A 24,735-nucleotide genomic window follows, 5' to 3' on the forward strand; every position below is an offset into this window, starting at 1 on the left:
ATTGGCTTTCGACATTTAGAATCAAGATATATAAAGATAAATAACAGAATAAGATGCAAATGCTTTCCTACATTTTAATAATTCAGGGAAAGGTGAGTACAGTGGTTGAAAAATTGGAGTGCTAAGTCCTCATCTTTTAATTAAGAGATTGTCTATAGCTAATTGTAAAGAATCATACTGATTCAGTCCCCTTTCTATAGATATATTACTTCTTTTTTCCCTAATAACTCTCATAAGCTTAAAGGAGTATACTCTAGGCTAACACACTGGTCTTGCTAAACAAATCTATGGTGTCCACAGACATGTTCTTCATGAGACCAAAAATGGAAGACTATTCTATTTGACTTTCTGCTATGACAGGTAAAGATTTAGCTTGCCTAATATATATTTTTTAATAGAAATGCCTTGATAAACGCATATGTTTTCAAGGAAAACCAAATATTTGAGAAGCATTACTAAATTTGAGATTGATATTAAGAATCAAAGATACACGTCCTTGTATGTGACCCTTTACATACATTGAAAAGCAAAATAAATAAAATAAGGCAATCTAGCAATCCCATATTCTTATGTTTTAAAAAAAACAGATTTAGAAAAATGAAGAAAGAAAATCAAAGAGTAAAAAATAGGGAAACATCTGTTTCAACCAACAATTTCCTCAGGTGATAATTAGTTGTGTACTCTAATCCGCATATATTTAGTGGTACAGGACATTATTCTAAATATTTTACATACATTAACTTATTTAATCCTCATAACTGTATGACCTATATACGATATTACCCTCACTTTACAGAAGAAGAAATTGAGGCACGGAGAAGCTAAATTCCTATGACAACCACATTCAAAGTGAGGCAGAAAAACACATTCATAAACTTTTAAAATTTCTATTGGATTTACCATCCTCTCAATCTGAAGACTCCTTTGTGTAAATTCTTTTGAGGTTCTCATTCCATAATTTTCATTGTATTTTATATTTGTGACTTGAAAGGAGGCAAGGTAATAAAATGACTTATCATCTGAAAGGTAAAAATAAACAAAAGATCCATGCTTAAATATAATCTGTTCCTTGTCCCTCACCCCCAGAAAACAGGCTTATTATAATGCAGTTTATTTCTTAGCACAAAATTTATTGTGAACATTTTTCAAATATGTTGTAATTTCATCATTGTACCCAGCTAAAATAGACAAGTCAGGCCTCAAAATATACTTTCAGAATACTCCATGTAATTATACACTGTTAATGTATATCAAAATTTTCATACAATTGGACATACAGTGTAAAGTAAATATTAAAAGCAATTGATGAAAGTCATATAAAAATGATCAATTTCCTCAAAAATTTTTAATATAGGTTTATCATAGTTAAGCAGTATTGTGAAGATATAACGGACAGGCTATCATTTTTTTCTATGCTACTGGTAAGTTTACTTAAATAGAAGCCTATAGTTATTGTTTTCACATTTTTTTTGCCTGTTCACATCTCAATTCTCTGTAATCTATTAACACACCACTGAAACTGCCATTGTCAGGGACTATAGTTGTAATATTAAATGGCCACCTTTCTTATTTGTTCATTATTTTCTTGATTTCTTTACAACCTTAACCATGTTCCTTGAAACTCCACATTTGACTTTATGAAGCCATCTTCTAATTTTCTTCCTCCCTCCCTGATCACCCTTTCTCAAATACCTTGGATAACTCTTTATTCCTACTTCTATCCTGAGCCACCCAAGGTTCTGTCTTTGGAGTGGTCATTAAATAACTCCTTCTGAGTGACCTTAACTGTGATGGCCTCAACCGTCACTTATTTGTTGATGTTAGAAGGTAAACCAAGGCACATTTAAACTTTCAAGTTTATTTCAGCACGCATCAATTCCAATGGGGTGCAGTACCAACCAAAAGTAGTTAGGAGCACTCTACCAACAGGAGCTAGGGGAGATTTTTATGGAAAGGATGCAGAAGCAAAGCAAGGAAATTATTTGATTGGCTGTAGCTTAAGCGGTTGTCTTATGTGGAAAAGCCTGTTTGTGATTAGTGTTCTTAAGTTTCATTTTCTCAGATAAGAGCGCATGGACTCTGGTTTAGGTTTAGGTTTGCTTATGAAGGCTACCAAGGCATTAGAGCCACCTCAATCCAATGACCTCCCTGTTTAATTACTTTAACAATTAATGACTTCAAAGTTTTTATCTCCAGACCAGATCTTTGCGATGAGTTTCAATACTATGACAACTGACTTCAGGGCACTATTCATTGACTATCAAATAGGCACCCTAAATATATTTCCAAAGAGGAATAATCATTTACCTCTTCCTGTACTCAAACATTTTTTCCTTCCTATATTGTCTGTCTTCATGATCAGTGCAATCATCCACAAAATCACCCAAAGCTTGGTTTCATCCTCATTTCCAACATCAAATCAATCTTTAAGTTCTATGGATGCAACTCATTGAGCTGTCTTAAATTCTTTATCCCATCCATAAAATTCTTTATCCCATCCATTCTTAATTAAGTCCTCATCAAACAGTCATCTAATGTCTATTGAACACAAATGACTTTTCTATTAAAAAAAGAAAAGAAAGAAGTCCTCCATTTAGATTTCCCATCTTAAATGCTACCACTATAATCTGCTTTGTCACCCAGACTAGCAATCTTAGAGTAATCTTTGGTCTCTTCCTAATTAATCAGGAAGTTCTGACAATGTTATCACCTAAATTTTTAAAATCCATCCTCTATTCACAAATTCTACTGCCATCAGTGCTGTAGTTCATTCCCTCATTATTTGTTGTCTGGAAAATGTAACAGCTTTCTAACTATTACCTGGCCTCAAGTTCTGTTTTCCTCAAATCTATTCCCCACATAGCAGCAGAGTGATCTTTTCAAATTAAAAATTTGACAGTATCATTTCATCAATTAAAATGCTTCAAATTTTCTCCTTGCCTGTGTAAGGAGTTTCAGCTCTTTGCTATGATCTCCAGAGGTTTTTCTTGGCCTAGATTCTGCCTACTTCTTGAGCATATTCTTTGCCACATTCCCGTTAGGATTTATGTTCAAAATTTGTTAAGTGTATTGTATATTAGACTGTGCTCAGCATTCTAATTTTTAACATAATTAATTAATTTTTCATTTTAAAACATTTTTCAGATTATAAGTGCTATGTCAGAAACTCTGGAATTAACAGAAAAGTACGTATAAAAGAATAAAAATAATCGATAACTGTAACATCTAGAAGTAAGTGATATTATTTTGACTTATCTTTCACCTTCTAAAAAATATTGTTTTAATTGAAGCTTGGTGAAGAAAAAAGTAATGTTCCAAAGACCACACAACTAGTACATGGTAGGTCTCACATTAAAACCAAGGTTCATTTGACTCTAAATCGCATGAGACAATATATTCCCTACATTCCTAGAAGTGGAGCAAGTCCTGCAGAATGAGAAGACAAATGATGCTATCCCAATTTAGACTTCACTTGTAGGTTTCAGAAAACCAAGCTTTAAAAATAGTTTTAGAAAATTGAATTTACCTAGATTTTGTAAAAATGCAATTCTAAAGACTTCAAAAGATTTCATGTAACTCTTTATAAAACAGGTTTGTTTTTACACCATAACAAAAGATATAGTAAGTAATCCTAAAGAATCCTGAAAAAACAATTATTCTGGATCATGAAAATATTTGTTGAAAAATATAACTTACTATATAATTCTAGGTAACTAAACTGGGAAGCTCAATGTTTGAATTTTTCTAGTTAATGTCATATTTCATGTTAATGGTACTGGTGATTTTGCTCATTAATATTAAAAAGATCCTCATACAATTATGAAGGTATATATATATATATATATCATATATATATGATATATATGATATATATATGATATATGTATATATCATATATATATCCATATGTGCAATACATACAACTGACAATGGATATTTATATTCAGAATGTAGGAAAAACTACCCAAATCAATAGAAAAAGACAGACAACTCAATAAAAAATGGGGAAAAGATTTGAACACGTATTTCACAAAAGCAGGAAATCTAAATGATCAATTAACACACGGATAGGTGTCCAACATCACTGGTAATCAGGCAAATACAAATTAAAATTACAATGATAACACTATAATGTACACCAAATTAGCAAATATATAAAGACATGCTAATAGCAAATGTCAGTGAGTATATGGAGCAATAGGAACTCCTATACAGTGCTAATAGAAAACAGCTTGGTGTTATCCATAAAGTTAAAAAAGCACATGCCCAGCAATTCTACATCTGCGAATGTTCCCTAGATAAACCCTGGCACGTGTGTACCAAGATACACGCATAAGAAGGTTCATAGCAGTATTGTTTAAATGTCTAAAACTTGGAACCACCCAAATGTCCATGACCACTTGACTAGATAGGTCAATTCTGGCATGTTTAAGACAATGGAATATTAGTAGTCGATATTGAAAATAAATGGGCTAGAGCTACCTACAAAAAAGTAGTTGACTTCTACAACAACATTGAGTAGAAACAAGGCTGAGAAAATATGTATCATGTTGTTATATTTATTTTATGTTCAAATAAGATTTCGTTTTTTAAATATTTTATTTTTCTTTGATTAAATGTAAAAAGAGGACTGGGGTGGAATTTCCAGGGATAAATAAGAACCCAACAGCTGATCAGTCTTTTTATTGTGATGAGTAACAAAAAAGTTAGAGACACTAATTGTCTGGCACTGAATATTTAATTAGTAACACAGAAATTATCTTCTAAAGTTACACCCAGGAATTTGTGGACTTGTAAATATAAAACCTGCGAAAGAGAAAAAGTGTCCCCTAACCTTCAGACACTGGCCTATTGCTATCATCTAGGCCTTGGCATTCTCCTCTTGAACATACACAATTTCACAGAACATCAACATTAGATGAAGCCACCCTGTGACCATATAGATAATGACAAAAACAAGACCATTCCACAGACAGATTTGAATTCAAACGAAAACACTACAACAAACAAACAAACAAAAGAGACAGAACATCTCCCTATCCTGACTATTATGAGTGCTGCTTTTCTAATAGTTACAGCTTCAGCTTCACTTCATTGCTTTTGCCTTCTAGATTAGATTGCTTAGGATACAAAACCACAGCATTAGTCCAGTTTCCTGACAGCATCCAATCTAGGGCAAACCCTTCCCCAAATGACCTAACACAAATCAAAATCTTATATTCTTTCTAAGAATCTCTGTCTACGCCACCCCATGCTCCCCATGGCGTATGCTCTCCTTCCCTGCAACATGGTATATACCCAACTTGTTCAACTACAGATATGTTCCATATCAAACCATTCATATTCTAAAAGTCACTATATTCTTTTGTAACTCTTATTTTAAGTTTTCTCATATATCAGGGAGTAGTTAATTGGTCAGTATTAGAACACAGGAAAAGTTGATCATTCTTAATTTTTGAAATCCTTAGGATAAATATAACTCTATCAAATACATTTCAGTCCTGGTGATGTAAATTTTATCATGTCTGCTAAAATCCTTACTTCTGTTGTGGTTAATTCACATATTTTATAGTTTTTATTCTCCTGCCTTTCAGATCCATTTATTTCCACTCTTTAAAATTAATATTTTCAAACTGTTTTTCTTCTTGATGGTTTTATCCTGATTACTGCAATGTGATTTCCTTCACTGAGTTGGTTTTGATTTCCTTATGCCATAAAAATATGTACATTACTTTTTTGAAATGTGTGATAGATACCTCTATCTTACCCCCTTTCACTTTTTATCCTTTGTGATAGACAGTTTTCTCCTTTGTTTTATTAAATTTCCATCTATAAGCAGGCAACTCTTAATTAACTGTATGGACGGTTCATGTGATAGATTCTCAAATTCTTGAGTGTGAACCTCAGTATTAGTTTCCTATTGCTACTGAAAAGAATGACCACAAATTTAGTGGCTTAAAACAACATACACTTATTCTCGTATAGTTCTGAAGGTCAAAAGCCTGAAATGAATGTAACAGGGCTCCAACCAAGATATTGGCAGAGCTGGTTCCTTCTGGAGGCTCTAAGGAGGAGAATCTTTTTCCCTGACTTTTTGTTCTCCTAGCGGCTATCCTCATTTCCTGGCCTGTGGTCTCTTCTCCCTCTGCTGCTGTTGTCATATGGCCTTCTTCCTCTCTTTGACCTTCTTGCTTCTCTCTTCTAAAGACGTTGGGGTTACATTTAGGACCCATCTGGAAAATCCAGAATAATCTCTCCCTCTCCAAATCCTTAACTTAGTCACCTCAGGAAGGTCCCCTTCGCCGTGTAAGATAACATTTACAGGTTGTAAGGACCAAGACATGGATGCCTTGGGTGAGGGGCATTATTCAGCTTACCACAATCTCTATGATATATTTTAAACTACTTTTTTGCCATTGCTTTTATTATCCCTTCACTTTTTTTTAAAATTTTTTGAACACCTGTCATATCAGAGATAGAGGGCATTTTTAAAACAACTACTTCACTATCTTTTAACCCAAAAAAGACATTAACAAGAAAGACACAATTGCAGAGGATAACTTGGTTTATCCTTTTATTTTATAAGTGTCTAAAAAATGGATATTATCAATCCCCCAATAAAGTGGGTAGGAGAAAACTTGGGCATGTTGGACAATATTCATCTCTTCCTGGGAGGTCTCTCAAGTATGGCTTTATTGTTGGGAGTCGTATGATTCTGTAAAATTTTAGGCAAAGTCTCAGTCACATGTAATTATAAATACACATACCAAAGACAAGGGTAAATGAATCTTAATTGATTGTCATTTGTTTTAAATGTGCTACTATCTATTTTTGCACACAATATGGAATTAATTCTAAGCTTTATCTTCTTTCCCCAGTCATAAAACAATCTCTTTTCCTTCAAAAATAATGTTTGATCTTTAGCCTTTTAAAAATGTTCTTTTAGGTAACTTTTCTCATATTATCCAGTTTTCTTGGGGCAGCTCATTAAGATACTGATTTTGAAAAACAAAAGTATATTAAACTCAGCACATGATGTGATTGTCTTTATTCTGAAGATAATCTTTTTATTCTCTTTTTAAATATGTATTTCTTTTAGATGTATCTATCCATGTAGTAATGTATATTGCAAGCTTCAGTGGCTTGAAATATGTAACACAGCTCAACACTGGAGCAAACTATAATTTAACATCAGTAAAAGATTAGTAATTAAAATGTTAATATCATGCAAATGGAATTTTTTTTATGCAACAGAGAATTTCAAGTTGTGAAGTCATGGAGCACTTAGGCAATAGAAATGTGACCTGGATACTTACCCTCAACTACAAAATGAGTAACAATACCAATTGCAATTCCTATGATTGCTGCAATTACCAATGTGAAGATAGCTAGCCGAATAGGGTCCCAGAATTGCTCTCTTCTTTGATATTCAACTTGTGGGTAATCAGCTTCTGAAAACTCAAGTGGTCTGTGATAATGAAAAGAAATAAACAAAAGACAAAAAAATATCCATTATAGCTCTATTCCATGTCCACTTGCTAATTACTCTACGGAAATAGTTTATATTGCTAAATAGCAATAGGATACTTAGATCTTAAAAAGAACATAAGTTTTAATTTGTATACTATACCCCAACACCCCAATCACAGCAAAAGGTTTAGTTAAAGCTCTATTGATATTGACATTCAAGTGAGGATATATTCCCATTACATTCTGTCTGACGAATTGGCAATTTGAAATTGGACTGGTGAGATGCAAAGACTCACTTAAAGAAAAGGTAACTTATAAATAACATGTTCATATTTTAATGTGGAGTTCTTAGCAACAAAGTTGTATAATTATTTCATCAGTTTTATTTGATTCAAAATAAACGATTTTAACATGAACACTTTTTAATTTAATACTTCTTTAAAAAAAATTAATGGCTTGTTCTAAAAGTGGCAACATTACTTTTGAAGACCTGATCATGGTTCTTCACATTTTATTAGCACCTCCCAGTGAAATCACAGATTGTAAATTTACTGGATAAGACTCCAGTCCCAATACAGATCCTTCATTTCCACTTGACTCTGACCTGTCCCAACTCATTCACTACCTGTGCACCCAAAATACCTTAAGCCATTTAAATTATCTTTCTCCAACTTGAAAGTTGACATTTAGTTACTTTATTTTCTGAATCCCCAAACAGGATTCAATATTTAATAATCTTGCAAGTGGGTTTTTTTTAATAAAAGTTATTTTTGTTTGTTTTTTATTTTGTTTAACAAATATATATTTAAAGTTTATTCATTAAATGAGATAATAGAAAGTCCTTAGAATGGTGTCTACCATATTATAATTAAGTTTCAGAAATTGTTCTAGAACCCTAGAGGTATAATAAGTATTTTAAGATATACTCTTTGCCTCTAGGGCACTCACACTTTAAAATGGGATACATACGTGGAAACATGTAATTGATATATAGTGTGAAAAGTGCCAAAATAAAACTTTGTGCAAGAAGAGAAAATATTTAACTTTTGGAGGGCTGTGTCAGTAATTTTATCAAGAAGGCAACAAGTTTTTCAGGTATACCATAAAAAAAAGGAGAAAAGAAAAAAAGCCAGCATGTGCAAAAACAAAAAAACAAAACAAAAAGAACAAAAAAACTGGTGGTGTGAAACAACATTTATTATTAACAATTATCATCGAAAATAGAAATATATACTGAGAATATGGCTTGTGCGCTCAGAGAATGTATGGTCTCCCAAGGTATAGCCACAATTGCAAGTCTTTCACAGTACTGCTTGCGTACTAGGAAGAGGACATGGTAAGGCTGCCAGACTGGACAAGCTCATGAGGAATCTCATAACCCAAAGTAAAGAGCTTTTGAAATTGACTCTGCAAGAGATGGGGAGCCAATAAAAGTTTTAATCAGATTGAGAATTTAGAATAATCAGAGATATGAATGAGAATAGAGATTACAACAAAAGTGCAGACAGAAAAATTGGTTTAAAGGTCATTTTGAAAGGTCCAGGAGAGAGATGGTGAGGGTCTGCACCTGGCTGAGGCAGTGAGGTAAAGAGGAGGAGATGGATTTAGCTCTAATCCTTGAGTTTTGGTGACTGATTGCTTAGATGTGGGACAAGAAAAGGATTAATGGCACCCATGTTTTGTCCAGCTAAATAAATGATTGTGCCTCCAGGCAAGATGAGGAAAATTAAATGAAGAGAAAGTGTTTCCAGTGTAGCATCAATGTTGTTTATAATGAGCAATGTGCTGTCCTTATACTTAAGTCTGAGCCAAATGGAAATTATCCATTTCATGCCCTTTGTCTTGACTCATTTTATTTCCATTGTGTCACTAACAACACGTTTGCATGACTCTAATAAAAGTAACTGTCAAGGCTGGCGTCACACAATTCAGAAAAATCAAAGTTTCTAATGTCCCGATGAGCAATGCCTTTTTCCTCACTAGTAATTGAAGTCTCCATTTCCAAAATCTATGGCATTAAGTATTCTTGTTTATTTAGAGTATGGATATTTGGGTTACTGCAAATTTTTAGCTCTCACTTCTTGTTTTCCTAAGTTTTGTTGATTGCCGTACCCTGTGCCACTCAAGAAGCAAAAAATGACAAAAGTCAAATTCTTTCAAATCTTTGGGTGTGATAACCATATATTACACCATGATAACACTGCATCATAACAGAAGATATTTTTTTATATCATGGTTATATTTAATTGTAAAATGAGTTTTGTCTGGTGATCAGCTATTCTCATTTTGATATACTAAAATGTTGAGTTTTGTGTCATGTGGAAGTGAAAATAAGTTTTACCAAATACCTATTTCTGTGTTTTGAAGTAGAGCTGACAGCAGCTGTATGCAGATGCCAGCTGATTGCAAAGAAAGTGGTAGTTACCCTAAAAAACAAAAATTCAAAGGAGTCTTAAGTGTGAAACTTTCAGAACTTGGCTATAAATTAGAAAGATTTTTTTTTTATGTATAACTTTTTCAATCTATGAAAGACATTGTTTTATTTTGATGACATTTAAAATGCCTTTATATATTCCTATATGTTTCTTCTACTTGTACATGACAATTATTTATTCGTTTAATCTGAATATGAGACTAATCGAAATGGAACTTTTTCATGGTACCTTGTATTGCATCTTTTTAAAGTAAAGAATTAAGCATAAGTTTGTTCTTTAGTGTTTATTTGTTGGGGAGAGGATTGTTCTTTTGCCTTTTTTATTTTCTTCCTATTAAAGTAAAATGAAAATAAAAATGAGAAAACAAATGGAGAAGGAAAATATAACTCAAACTTATTTCTCCATTAAAGCAACCTTTTAAAAGATAAATAGAAAATATTGGTACATGCTGGGAAGTGATGACTGCTTCTTTATTATGGAAATAAACACAGAATAACTGGGTTTAATCCTGGTTTTGCTTATATCAGCAAGTTAGTTAAATTCTGGAATTAGTCTTCTCACCTGTGAAATGAGGAATAGAAACTTTTTATGGCTTTATTAGGATCCAAAATAGTGCAAATAAATAATACAAGTAAAGAATCAGAATATAGTCCTGTTTATTTCTTTCACAGAAGCTAACGGTTTTGTTTTGCTCTCTTTGGTCTGTTTTTGGTCTTGTCTTTGAATATAATTCTTCAGATGATCTGACGGTTTATAGTAAAGAATATTTTCATATTTTCTCCATAGTTATCTATAATTCAATACAATGACTTTCAAAGTTATTCATATATTTTTCATCATAAGTTTATGAAAATCATTGTTTCTGGATTTGCAGCAAAATTAATTTGTTGATCTCTAGATACATAAACATTGATAATATAAATCTATTAGTTTTCAGTGCAAAAATGCTCTACGGAGTTCAGCTGGTTCCACATACTAACCAGTCAGTAAAATTAAAATAAAATCATGATACTCAGTCTGAAGGCAACAAACCTAGAATATTTAAAATAAAACTTATACTTTTGTTCTAACAACCTTCTGGAATATTGCCTCATTCTTTAATGTTTCAATACAGACATCAAATAAGAATAGCATTATTATGATATCACCTTAGTGTACTGATGACTTGTAAAACAACTGTCACGTTTGCAAGTCCATATCATTCTAAAAAATTCATTAAAGTAAACAAAATACAGGAGCTAAAGCCTTTTGGTATTTTTAATAAAAACAAAACGATGGTTATAGTAATGAAATACACATGAAAAGAATACTAGAAAATGCATGCAATTTGGATCAGAAATCTAACGGTTCAAACCTTTGTTTGGTCACGTATTGACCCTGTTATCTTGCTGTCTCTGATTCTAAGAATCTCTTGTCTATTAAATTAGGGTGATAATATCCCTCATCTCTCAAGGTTGTCGCGAGGATTTTTTAAAAAATCATGTAGAGATAATTCATAATTTCTGAAGAGCTATATGAATAAGAATTGTCAGAAAACATACCATTGAGAAAAATAAAAGATTATTTTACCACTTTTTATCTAACCCTAATATCTAAGGTAATTCCTTACATGAATTTTGCTGCTCTTTGAATAAATGAATGAATGATGAATGAAAGAAATGCAGTCTAGATCCTAGATCTAGAAAAATCATTTGCATACAAAAACTGAAGAATTCTGAAATGTGTTATTATTAAATATGCAACAAACAATTATTTTCATAAACATCCACCATGTTCTAATAGTTACTGGACACACAGTGAATAAAACACAAATACATGGTCCTTGCTGTCATAGTACTTATAGTCTCTGAAGGGAGACAGATAAAACTTATAAACACAGCAATCCTTACGAGTGGTGATAAACGCCAGAAAGTAGGTGAATAACATGTCCATGATCAAAAATAAGAAGGTTATAGATTGGGTGGGGAGAGGGAACTGCTTGGAAAGAGTGAGTAAGCAAGTTCTCTCTGAAGTAACATTTTTGCTGAGACATGAAAAATCAGAAGAGATATGCCATGTGTAGAAGAAGGGTTGCAAGTCTGCTGCTGGCATATGGAAAGTGTGTGAAGTGCTTGCATTGAAAAATAACTCGGTCTGTTCGATGAACCTGTCACTGGAAAAAAATACTATGGAGAAGCAGCTTTAAACCAGTGAACATTTTGTGGCTTAAATTTTTGTTAATAAGAGAGCGTTTCAGTTTCTTTAGCAGAAAAAATTCTCTATTCCTAGAGGGAGCCCCTACTTACATTTTTCCTGAGTCTAAGTATATGCTGCTATTTCATTCTTAGGGCTTAACTAAGTTAGATATCTCAAACTAACTACATTATTACAGACCAAAAAGATGTATATAAAAAGAGCTCAGTCTTACAACTTTCTCTCTAGACAATTCCACAAGTATTCTGATCAAGTGAGCAAACATGACCTATAGTATTGCCCCCTCCAACGTGCCACTCGTGCAGATTATCAAGTAAGCCTGAGTTATGTCCTCATTTACAGGCAGCCTCTTTGATGATAAACACTGTAATAACACCTAAATAAATAGGTGAGAAAGCCTGCCCCCTCCCAGGAATGATATCACTAATTGCAATGAGCTCTATGATTAGTATACTGGTATATCAAAGATGGCTGACAGTTGGACATTCGGCAATTGCTTAGTAGAGAGAAGCTACAGCTAGTTCAGTCTTGAACTTTTAAGAAATTTATTTCAGCAATTGCAATAGAGTTGATTTTCTACTTTGTTTTATAGAATTTTTCTTAAAATGGAGGTTTTTCTGGCAAATTAATTGGGGTGCTAACAAGTGTAGTTTAAGTAGAAGTGTGCAGAAGTAGGCCACCTTTATTATATATTTGTACGTTAAATGGCATGAGTGTCTTTTATGTTAGGCACAATAAAGAAATTGTTATATGATTAAGACATGTCCCAGTCTCTCAGACTTCAAACTGGGTATATCTTTTAGATTATTGATCTTAATGTGTGAATCCATAGAACGAAGCTGTGTGTATGTATATGTATATGTATATGCATATGTATATGTAGAAAGGGTGCCAAAAAATGTATACACATTTTAAGATATATTATCTATGTAGGTAGCAGTAGTTCATTGTGATCAGAAGTGTCTGGACGCTGGTGGTAACCATTTTTGAGCACCTCTTGTAATTGCAGAAGTCAAATATGACTGTATATTGAGTATTACAATTTTAGTACAGTTTTTCCTTTCTTAAAATGTGTATACATTTTTTAAGCACCCTCTGTATATTATGCAAATATATAATATAGACATTTAATAATAAATATTAAAACTACAGTATTTTATTTGTTGATGCAGAGACAAAGCTTGATTTAAGCTTTGTAAACTCAGGTATCATCTACTTTCTCTGGACTCCAAATAGATTAGAAGTTTTTCCTGTACTTTTCTCTACCACAGTCTTATTATGTGACTACTGAGTTCATGGCAAAATGTTCCAAAACTACATATTAATAATATGACAATTGGTTTATTCATGTATAATGTGTTGTTTCTGGGCAAAGTTCACCTTGTGCTGAACTTGGAACATACCCAGAGCCACGTGTGTGATCTGATCAGCAGGATTGTTACATGTCCTTTTCTTATATTTAATTCAGTTCTATTTAAGAACATTTTATTATGTGCCTGATATATTCAAAACACTAGGGCAGGGGTGTCCAAACTTTTTTCAACGTTTTTCACCAAGGGCCATATGCGGTAAAATACACAAACAGCCCGGCCACTCACTCGAGGTGAAGTACGTATTGCCTCACCTGGTTTATTTAAGTAAACTAAATATATTTTTGGAATTTGCTGCGGGCCAATTAACAATGGATTGCGGGCCGCAGTCGCCCGCGGGCCGCAGTTTGGACACCCCTGCACTAGGGATACGAAAATTGTTCAGAAACAAAAATGATATACACTTTGTATTCAAGAGGCTATGGTAGAGTAGAAAGACATAAAATAGTAAAACTCAATATAGTGTCATAGGGAAAATAATAGTTTTACCAAGAAAACATGGAGAATTGAGTAATAAAAGTTGTTTGGGAAAGGGACAGAAATGAGTACAGGAAAGACTTCTCGGACAACGTGATAGCTGAGCTAGCCCTTGAAGGATAAAGGGAGTTCCTCAGCACATGATATTGATTAAGCACATCCTGCACCTATTACTTCTTGCTCACAAGCACAACTTCTCATTATCATAACAGGAATATGACCAACCACAAATTTATTTGGACATCAAAGAAAACTTACTGATTAATAGAATTTTCCACTACCATTCAATAGAAAACTTTATCAAATTGACAAAAGAAATTTCACATGTTTTAGATAGAAAATGAGAAGTAAGAAGAGTTTAAGAGAATTTGAGAAACCATGTTAATGGTTTTAACACGCTAGTTCAGCTGATAGCAGTCCAATTCTTTTTGGGAGGTCTCTTTCTATGGGAGGACTGTTAGCAGTACTTGAACCCATGAATCAGAAACATTGGCAAAATGGTTGGTAGTAAAAGAGAGGAGTTGATTGTGCTGTTGCCACATTTAAAAATGATACAGCTATTTAAGTAGAAATGACATTGGGGTATTTTCATGATGAGGCAAAATTTGCTTTGGACTTAAGAATTTCAAAGAGTAGGAATGCAAATCAAAGGGCTCGGGCAAGAAATGTCCTTGGTTTTGTCCAAAAGACACATGAGGGCATATTCTAAAAATGTCATCATAAGTTACTACAGAAGAATAAAGAACTGGAAAAGTGGTGGGAAATGGGGAGAATTTCAAGTATGAGTTAGTCATCAAAATTAACTTCCTTATCAGCCAGACATGACTGGTTTAGCAGGCAATGGAGAAGAACAAATTTGCAAAGTATGGACAGAAATTGCATAGCATCCTGCTCCTTTAATGGAATGTGTAATAGGTCTTTAGATGGTGGGGAAGGGAATGTTAGTCCTATTACATCCTATTTACATAGTGCAATATAATATTGAAAAGCATATGGGACATTTCAGGATATCAGTGATAAACATTTCATGTTTTCCAAAAATTCCTTAAAAATTTTTTTTAGATCTATGCATTCTAGATCTAGAACAAGATCTACCCTCTTTATAGGTGACCTTTAAAATCATGATTGCCATCTTGTAAGCACCCAGAAGCAGCCTCCTCTCTGGCTATAATATTAGCAAGGTCAGCTCCATCTCAAAAAGTCACTACATGAACAATAGTATTTAGTAATTTAATTTAATTCCTACAAATATGAGTAACATTTCTATAATTTCCCTGTGTCCTTCAAAAATATACCAGTCTCTTAAAAAAAAAAAAAACTCATAGACACAGACAATAGTTTAGTGGTTTCCAGAGGGTAAGGGGGGAGGCGGGTGGTAGATGAGGGTAAAGGGATCAAATATATGATGATGGAAGGAGAAGTGACTCTGGGTGGTGAACACACAAGGGGATTTATAGATGATGTAATACAGAATTGTACACCTGAAATCTATGTAACTTTGCTAACAATTGTCACCCCAATAAACTTTCATTTAAAAAAAAAAATCTTCTGCCTCAAGAAGACTTTATGCTTACTCTGACTGCCAAGCATACTGTTAAAAGACACCTGTAATTTCACTCATTTATTTAATGTGTGTTTATTGAGCATCTATCTACTTACTTCAGGCACTATTTTAGATAGTAGGGCTATAACAGGACTGAGGATATGTTCTTTACCTTCACATCTTTTATTTGGGAAGACAGACAATAAGCAATAAATAAATCTGTACATAAATGTAAAGTGTCAGGTAAGGAGATAAAGAATGAGTGGGGGTTTCTTGGGGTAGGGTGGGATTAAGGTGATTAGACGAGACCTCTCTGCAAAGGTGACATCTAAGTACAGACATGAATAAACTGAAGGGCCAACCCATGCAGATATTTGAGGGAAAAGTATTACAAGCAGAGGGAACAGTAAGTCCAAGTGTCCTGAAGTGGGAGCAGAGTTGGTGTGTTTGCCAAAGAATGAGAAGGTCAGTGTGGCCAGTGTTCAGTGAGCAAGCAGAAAAGGGAAGATGAGGTCAGAGAGAGTCATGTAGTGGATCAGGTCACAATAAGGACTGCTTTATGTTATTCTGAATGAGAAGGGAAGCCATTAGAGTTTTGCTCAGTGGAATGGAATAGTTCTGTTAAAGGGGTCATTCTGTGGAGAATACACTATGGTGGGGGGTGGGGAAAGCATGAAGCAGGGGCAGGGAAACTGGTTAGGGTACCATTGCAATAGATCAAGTGAGAGAAGATAGTGGTGTGGACTAGGATGGTAGCTGTGGGGACATCAGAACGTATAATTGGATTCAGAATATATTTTAAGGCAGTGCTTTGTCGATGAATCAGTTGCAAAAGGTGAGAGAAAGAGAAGACATAAGGAGGATTCCAAGGTGTTTAGCCTGAGCAGGGGAAAGAAACATTTTGAAGGTGGTGAGACCCCTTTCTCAAATTAATGCTTATATAGAACTCTAAGGTATAACACTCACTTAAGACGGAGCTGTTCTGGGATGGAGAGGGTGTATAGAACTCTACAGCATGTAATTGCCCCATTAAGGCACATTTGCAAGAATTAATGCTAAATTTCACATTGACATGCAAACTCTTCAGCATAACCCCTAAGGTCTCTCCTGATGGATCCCTCAGCAGCATGATCAGTCACACATTCCATCCTCTAGCCTTTATCTGCCATACACCCAAGGAGGACCTTTTCATCTTTCAAGTATCACCTCTATAAAGTCTTGTCAACATAGGAAACTCCTGGGCAGAGTTTGACCTGTAAGTAAGCAACCAGCAGGCAGACAGTGGATATTGAATGAGCCATGTATATTCCCTTTTTGTCCTAGGGCCTCAGAAGAGGTAGGAAAGGCTGGAATCTAGAGAAGTTTGTCTTTGACAAAGAGACCTGCTTCCTCTGAGAATGGTTACAAATGCAAACATATCAATAAGTATGGGGGTGGGAATTTGAAGACTCCTTTCTTGATTTTACCCAGGAACCCATGTAGAATTTCAGAATTCACAATTAAACACAAGTTGTAAGTAATCCCCTTTAGTCACCAATGCTAAAAACCCCTTCGTCATATGAGTACTATAATGTGGGCCAGCCTCTTCTTACGACCATTCCTTCTTAACTTCCTGAGCAAAGTTCTCTCACCTTTGAATAACCTGAGCATGGTTTTTAGGAATGCATTCCTAAAGTTTACATCCATAACACTAGTTATATTTTTTTAGGATCACACAAAATGGATCTAATGTTTCTGTCACATGTAATTCATTGAGTAAGTTCTTACTGAGAACCTACTGTGTACTCAGCACCATTATAGGCACTGGGTATTCGCTGATGAGCAAACCTCGGTCCCTGTTATCACATAAATTAAAATCAAGTGAACATTTCCAGTTCCTTCCTGGCCAAATCCCCTTACTGCCTTGTGAAAATAAGGACGTGTTGAGAAAGCATTTCCTATACATCTTTCAAGAATTAAGAACTATTAATAGGAATTATATTACAGGTGAATATAAATGAGGAAAGCACAGCTCCTGAGAACTTTATAAGTATGCTTTTTTCATCATAATTTAAGGCTATGACTTTGTTTTAAAATCAATTAACTAAATGATGCCTCTCAAAATTAGAAACAGAAAGCCACGAGTTTATTGTTCTTGAATAAAGTTGTATATTAGTTTGACTCAATAACAAAGAAAAGGAGGATGAGTTGACCAAGGGTTTAAAGTCAAAAGAGAAGTTATCTTGTGAGGATTCTATAAACATCCTTTACTAAATGTGGCTGGTATTATTCAAATCGTTTTGGTCATTCTCACATGACCTCCTCATTGGGCATATTTCTGTGCTTGTTCTTAATGTCATTAAAATGTTACAGGGAAACCCTGTGCAATTAGTTTGAAGTGGGTGAAGTGAATCCATCAGATAAATGATGCCATCGACAGGAGAATTTAAATACCTGGCTATATCCTTAGTACTAAAGAAATGTAAATAACCAAGCTTAAGGTAAATGAGGTACACTCCTCCGTGAGCAGCGTAAACATTTATGTGCTAATCAGGAGTTCTCCTGGAAGGTAGCAGCCCTGAGGGGAAATTCTTTTTATGTCTTACACATGTCTGAACATATTTGTATTCAACCTGAAGCCTACATAGACATTAGATATTCTGTTTGGGCACAGTTCTCTCTACTTCTTGCCAAAAAGACTTCATTTCTGGGAATGTCCATGATTAGTAATGCCTTTTTAATACATGTTAACTGAGGTTAACAACCTTCCTTAAAACAAACGCACACACATACAACATGCACACACAAACGTAGTGATACACACGTGCTAATGGAGACATGTAGCAACAGAAAACAAACATGCTATTCATTTTAAATGCAATTTTGAATGTCCAAAGGAACTTTCAACCTCAGCAATATCCACAGACTCAGAGCACTTCCTCCCCAGTATTTAGCCATTGGTATAGGGTACAGTGGAATTAGGTCACCAGCAATGGACTGTCTTTCATTATGGTCTGCTCTATGGTCAGTTAAAAGGCATAAAGTTTGTTTTGAGTGATTTGAGTAAAGATTAGTATTGTATAGTATAGTATAGTACAGTGATTAAAAATACCTTCTGGAGCCCAGCTATTCCCTTTTAAATCCCCACATTAATGCTTACTAATTCTATGGATTTAGGCAAGATACTTAACTTCTCTGTGTCTCAGTTTTTTAATCAGCAAAATGGGTATAATAACATCTACTTCAAAAGTTTCTTGCGAAAATAAAATGGGACAGCATGTGTTCTGTAAGTTCTACAAAGATTTTTGCTGTTATTAAAATGCTACCAACTTGCTGGTTTTTATAAAAACTGTTTTTTCCAGGAATAATTGAATTCAAATGTCTTTCCTCCCTTTCAGTATGGCCATTTTATTTTGGTTCTCACTGCAATGAATGTTTTTCTGTATTCTTATCTGACTTGCTTGCCTTTAAAAATAAAATGGCTCTAGTAGGAGGCCAAGGATAGAAATGGAGAATACCAATTCATCAACTAGTTGTCAAGAACATAGCATAAAGTCCCCTCAGAATAACCAAGGCCATCATGCATTTTGGTCTCATTCATCTATTATGCATTATTTAGGTTTTAATTAGAGGTGGCTTCTGTATAAATTCTGTATTAAGTGTGATGTTGTGACATAAATAAACCTCAGCACCATAACCCCAGAACACAGCTGCTTTCCCTCTTTACCTTTTTGCCCAGTCTACTTTTTACAACTGAAGCTTACACATCTACTATCACAACTTTCATTCCTCTCAGTTTAATACTCTAATTTCTCTTCAGATCACATAAATATTTTGCCTTTTCACACCTCTCAGTTTAATATATCTGAAATTATTCCTTCTCTTCCATGAAATGTCTTAATAAAGATATTTGTCTTTACAAAACTTTTATTACTACTCTTATGACAACTCAGACATTCTTGCCTATTGTATGAAGAGATCATGGAACAGATTGCCCGATGTTTGCAGATAACAGTATGTTCTACTGCTTATAAGCTTTATAACTTCTTGATAACCTTCAGTTCTATATCTGAAAAATCGGGATAATGGATCTAATATTCTGGATGATCTTAAGAGATAATGTAAATGAAGAGCTGAGCACAGTGTCTGACAGATAAGAGGCAGTCAATAAAAGGAAAGCATTATGATAACTATTATTCATCAATGTGAAACTATAATTCATTCGATAGAACCTCCCAAATGTCATCTTGGAGGAGGCAGATTTGTGTGATTTCCACTTTGGAACATCTCCTTTCTGCCAGTCATGGTGGTGAGTAGCAAACTCATCCAATAGATCCATCATGTAGTTATTAATAGCTTCATTAGTGATGAATTAACTATTATTCAGGCAAGATTAGATGGCAAGAATTGGGACAAAGATTTGAAAACAGGACTATGATTCCAAATCTGAAAATATTGCTGCATTCTACACATCTTCCTTTGATAATTAAATTCACAAATAATTAAACCCAAAGAACAATAATGGAGTCTAAGCTGATATTGTTTTTAGTTTATCCCCCCCAGCAATCTATCCACAGCAATCTATCCAACACTCTATACACAGAATTTGGGGAAGTCCTTTCCAGATGGTGTTTCTTCTGCTTAAATGTCTTCTCCAGCTGCCTACTGTCTACTGAATGAGCCTACCCTCTATAGCATGCACTCATAGCTCTAAACCTACTTTTCCAGCCAACTGGTTACCATTTTTATTAAAGTTCCCAGTAGGTTTTGGGTACTGGACTATCTTTGATCCCTTGAACACTCCCCCAACTTTAATGATTTCACTCAAGCTGTGGCTACAAACAGTATTCCTCTTTCCTACCTGTTTCCCACACCTAAATCCTACCCACCCTTCAAGATCCAGCTCAAACCCTACGTTTCTGTGGATGCTATCTGAATTCCTAGATTAAAGTGAGATCTCTCTTCTTAACTCCAAGCCTCTTTGGAGGTAACATTCTTCTGTAATATATTGTACTCTCTCTACTACATGTATATTCCCATAGTGCCCTATACTTCTTCATCCTTAATCATACATAATTAAATATATTTTCATTGATTTAATGTCTTTTCTTCCCCCTACTAGGTTGAAAATTCCATAGGGCATGGATAGTGCCTGTCTTGTTCACTGCTATATCTCCTATATCTAGCACAGTGCCTGGTATATAGTAGTTGTTCAATAAACATATTTGAGTACATAGTAGGTAGTACATTCTACTTCATTTAATTATCTGTTATATTAATAATCCCCTATATCCTCTCTAAGTTATGACCTCCTAAAGAGGAAAATCTGTAAACTTTACATCACTCATTGAGTTCATAAATATGTATTAAATATACAAGTATTAATATATCTTCCCTTAAAAAGTTTGTTCTATAGGAAATAAAGTTTCAGAACACTTACATTTATAATATTATGCATTAAATAAAATATATTTTTAAACTTCAAAGAAAAATATCCTAGATAACTGCTTCTAGGTAATAAACTGAGGTGTAATGGGTTAATATTTCATGAAATACCATTTGGTGCTAATTCACAAATGCCATTAGGAATAATATATCATCTCAAGAATTATAGCATAATGGAATAAAGATTTACAGTTGACTAAACCATGCTGATTTATATAAAAGCAGCTCAATAAAGCCTCAAATCTAATCCTGCTAAAGTTTTACTTTGAAATAAACTAATAGTGTTTTTTTAAAAATTAAGTTTGTTTTCCTAAACAGTTCAGAAATAACATTTAGTCTCAATCACTAGTAAGTTACATAGAAATTATCCTTACCACTAGGTTAAATTTACATGCATAGGAAATATCTTGGTGGCTTAGTTCTAGATATTATGTATGTGTATAATTACATTTTCAAATACTTTATAATTCAAGCTGTTTATCTCTCAGTTATTCTGGCTTAGTAATAATATTTTACTCTGCATTATTAAAAATTTTACCTTTGCATCATTGCATTGAAAGGTTCTTTGCTTGAAATATTCCTCCCACATATAGCTACATGTTTCATACACTCATTTCATTCAGATGACCACTCAAAAGCCATTTCAGAGAGGACTTCTCTGATTGCCTTAAAAATCCCATCTTACTTTATATCCCTTTTATCCGTTTTTGTTATTTTTTGTTGTATTTATCATTATCCAATTTATGATACATGTTTGCTTATTTTCTGTCTCCTCCATTAAAATATATTAGCTTAATGTCAAACACATGATAGATATCAAGTAACTATCTGATGAATAAATGAACTTAACATTTAACTTAACAGTTGCCTTCATGTATTGTTCTTTCAGTATTTTGTAACATAAACCTTTTTAGCAGGTTGAACAACAAGTGTGTGTCAAAGATATATTCAGTTGTTTGCATTTATTTTTCAAATATACATACAGCTAATCAAGAGACATCTAGCTACATAGCATAAGTTTCTCGAGGAAAGAAGCTGTCTCATACTGATTTAATATAGCACTAATTTTTTTTGCTCAACACAGTGAACCAGCATCCAAGGGAAATAGCTACCCCATGTGTCATGATTACCTCTCCTTGGGGTCGCTCTAATAACAACTAAATGTTGTGATGTAGTTACTTAATAAACTGCTTCCAGTTAAACTTTTAGAGTTAAAATCTATCTGTGTGGGTGAATCTATCTGAATCCACCTACACAGATAGATTTTAACTCTAAAAGTTTAACTAGAAGCAGTTTATTAAGTAACTGCATCACGACCTTCAGTTATTATTAGGACGATCCCAAGGAGAGGTAATCATGACACATGCAAGACTCCTTTTCACAGACAGGCTGTCCCAACATTGCTCTGATCACTACTAATCTGTACTTAAATAATTAAAAATCTAGTGTAAAGGATATAAAGAAGTAGTGGTAAAACTATTGCATCAATGAGCATTTTAGTAAAAATTTTAATACAATAAGCTATTACTTTGAGTTTCACTTTATGGAACTACAGGTGGAAAAAGGTAGTCACAGTAACATTGACATTGAAAACTCATTCTTTCAAAACCTATCCTATAGACTTATAATAATAATTAAAGATATAATATCATTTTAGTCTCTTTTAGATACACCTTCATTTTATATTAAAAACAGAATCATGGCAATGTAATGACCATATGTTGTAGTGGCTTCTGATATTTAAAAAAAAGTCTGTGTACTTAAATGTTAAATATTTAAGAAAGCATATACACATTTGAATATTGATCAGTAATCAAGTAATTGAGTTTTCAGTGCTAACTTAATGTTCCATTAGTATTCATTCGCTATTCATTTCTTTCATTGAACCAATAGTCACCTACTGTTTTTTCTAGGCCTAAGGATTTTCTCTAGAAAAATCCCTGAGTATCTACCAGAAAGGGACTAATATGTAAGTTTACACACATCACAGAATAGCAAATTATATATAAAAATCAAACTGTCTTTCTATATGTTAGCATTGAACAAATTGATATTGAAATTATAAAAACAGTACCATTTACAATTGCATTAAAAACCATGAGAGGGGCCGGCCTGGTGGCTCAGGCGGTTAGAGCTCCATGCTCCTAACTCCGAAGGCTGCCGGTTCGATTCCCACATGGGCCAGTGGGCTCTCAACCACAAGGTTGCCAGTTCAATTCCTCGACTCCCTCAAGGGATAATGGGCTCCGCCCCCTGCAACTAAGATTGAACACGGCACCTTGAGCTGAGCTGCCGCTGAGCTCCCGGATGGCTCAGTTTGTTGGAGTGCATCCTCTCAACCACAAGGTTGCCGGTTCAACTCCCGCAAGTGATGGTGGGCTGTGCCCCCTGCAACTAGCAACGGCAACTGGACCTGGAGCTGAGCTGCGCCCTCCACAACTAAGACTGGCCCTCCACAACTAAGACTGAAAGGACAACAACTTGACTTGGAAAGCAGGCCTGGAAGTACACACTGTTCCCCAATAAAGTCCTGTTCCCCTTCCCCAATAAAATCTTTAAAAAAAAATAAATAAATAAAATAACCATGAGACACTTAGGTATTAACCTAACAAAATTTGTAAAAGATTTACATAAAGAAAACTTTTACTTATATAACCTTCAACAGAAATAAGTTACATAAATAAAACAAGACTAGCTAATTTTCTTCTGTAACAAGTGTCTTTGCAGAGTCCATGCATAGATGGCAAGTATCCTTGGAAAATCCTGTATATTTTGCTTTCCATTTTTCATGTTAAGATTCTCTTTTACTAGTACCTTCCTTCTTAGTAAGACTGTCACTAGCTGAATTGATTCAGCAAGGCTTAAACCATTCCATTTCCACAGATTAAATTGTAACAAGGAGAGAGAGAGAGAGAGAGAGAGAGAGAGAGAGAGAGAGAGAGATTGAGATCATAAAAATGTACTCCTTGTACACTGGCATGAGAACTTTTCAATGCTTAGCATTACTTTGAAATGTCTGTTTTAGAGACTAGAAGAAAGCTATTACTTTCTGAAATGGAGAATCAAAGTTTGTAGTTAGGAATATTTATTTTTCAATTATCTTGAGTATCAAAGGGGAGGAAGTTACTCTAAAGAGAAAAGGCATAGGGTTCAGATCATGTTCACAGATTGAACATAGTTAAATCTCTATTCATATTAATTCCCTAAAATGGTGGGGGGTAAAGGAGATTTCTTGAAATTTTGCACAGGTATTTGCAATAATAAAAAGAGAAATATACCATCAAAATATAAATCTGAGCACCGAATACAAGTAATATCCAATTATTATTTAATGTTATCTTAAATGAGAATTGAAAAACCTTTCTGGCTCATTTTGCTTCTTAGAGTTCTCAATCATCAATTCAATTATAAAAAGAACTACTAATACCATTGATACTGGGCAAAAATTCCATTAATTCACATCCCTACATATATTTTGACCCCAAGTAATTAGTGCTAGTTAATCCTGATAGTTCCATTTCCCCTGGTCAATAGTTGTTCAAGAATTCATGTTCTAGCCAATGATATATGAGGGGAAGGTAATTGGGGGCCTGCTGGAAAGACTCCCTTTCTTTCAAAATAAGTTAAAGAGATGGCTTCTTTTCTTTTCCCTCTTGACATTATGTGTCCATGTGACCCATGGGAATGCCGCAGCCCTCTTGCAGCTTTGAAAAGAGCCAACCTGAGAACAAAGCTGAAGAATGTAGAGAGAAAGAACTTGGGTCTCATATAATACATTTGAGTTGTTATATCAAACACCACTGAAACCAGTCCGGCCTTTGGG

At 34.1% G+C, this 24,735-nt stretch overlaps 1 protein-coding gene across 1 annotated transcript in view; it reads right to left on the reverse strand.

Annotated features, from left to right (window-relative positions):
• Positions 1–24,735, reverse strand: part of LOC117022344 (transmembrane protease serine 11F-like) — a 79,727-nt gene that overhangs the window by 31,229 nt on the left and 23,763 nt on the right. Inside the window, exons 3-4 of the mRNA XM_033106346.1 lie at positions 7,317–7,468; positions 901–1,019 (exon numbers count right to left, since the gene is read on the reverse strand). Of these exons, the coding sequence (XP_032962237.1) occupies positions 901–1,019; positions 7,317–7,468 (271 nt within the window). The remainder of the gene's footprint in view (positions 1–900; positions 1,020–7,316; positions 7,469–24,735) is intronic.

This window comes from Rhinolophus ferrumequinum, chromosome 5 (genome assembly GCF_004115265.2).
Source record: "Rhinolophus ferrumequinum isolate MPI-CBG mRhiFer1 chromosome 5, mRhiFer1_v1.p, whole genome shotgun sequence".
Lineage (NCBI taxonomy): Eukaryota > Metazoa > Chordata > Mammalia > Chiroptera > Rhinolophidae > Rhinolophus > Rhinolophus ferrumequinum.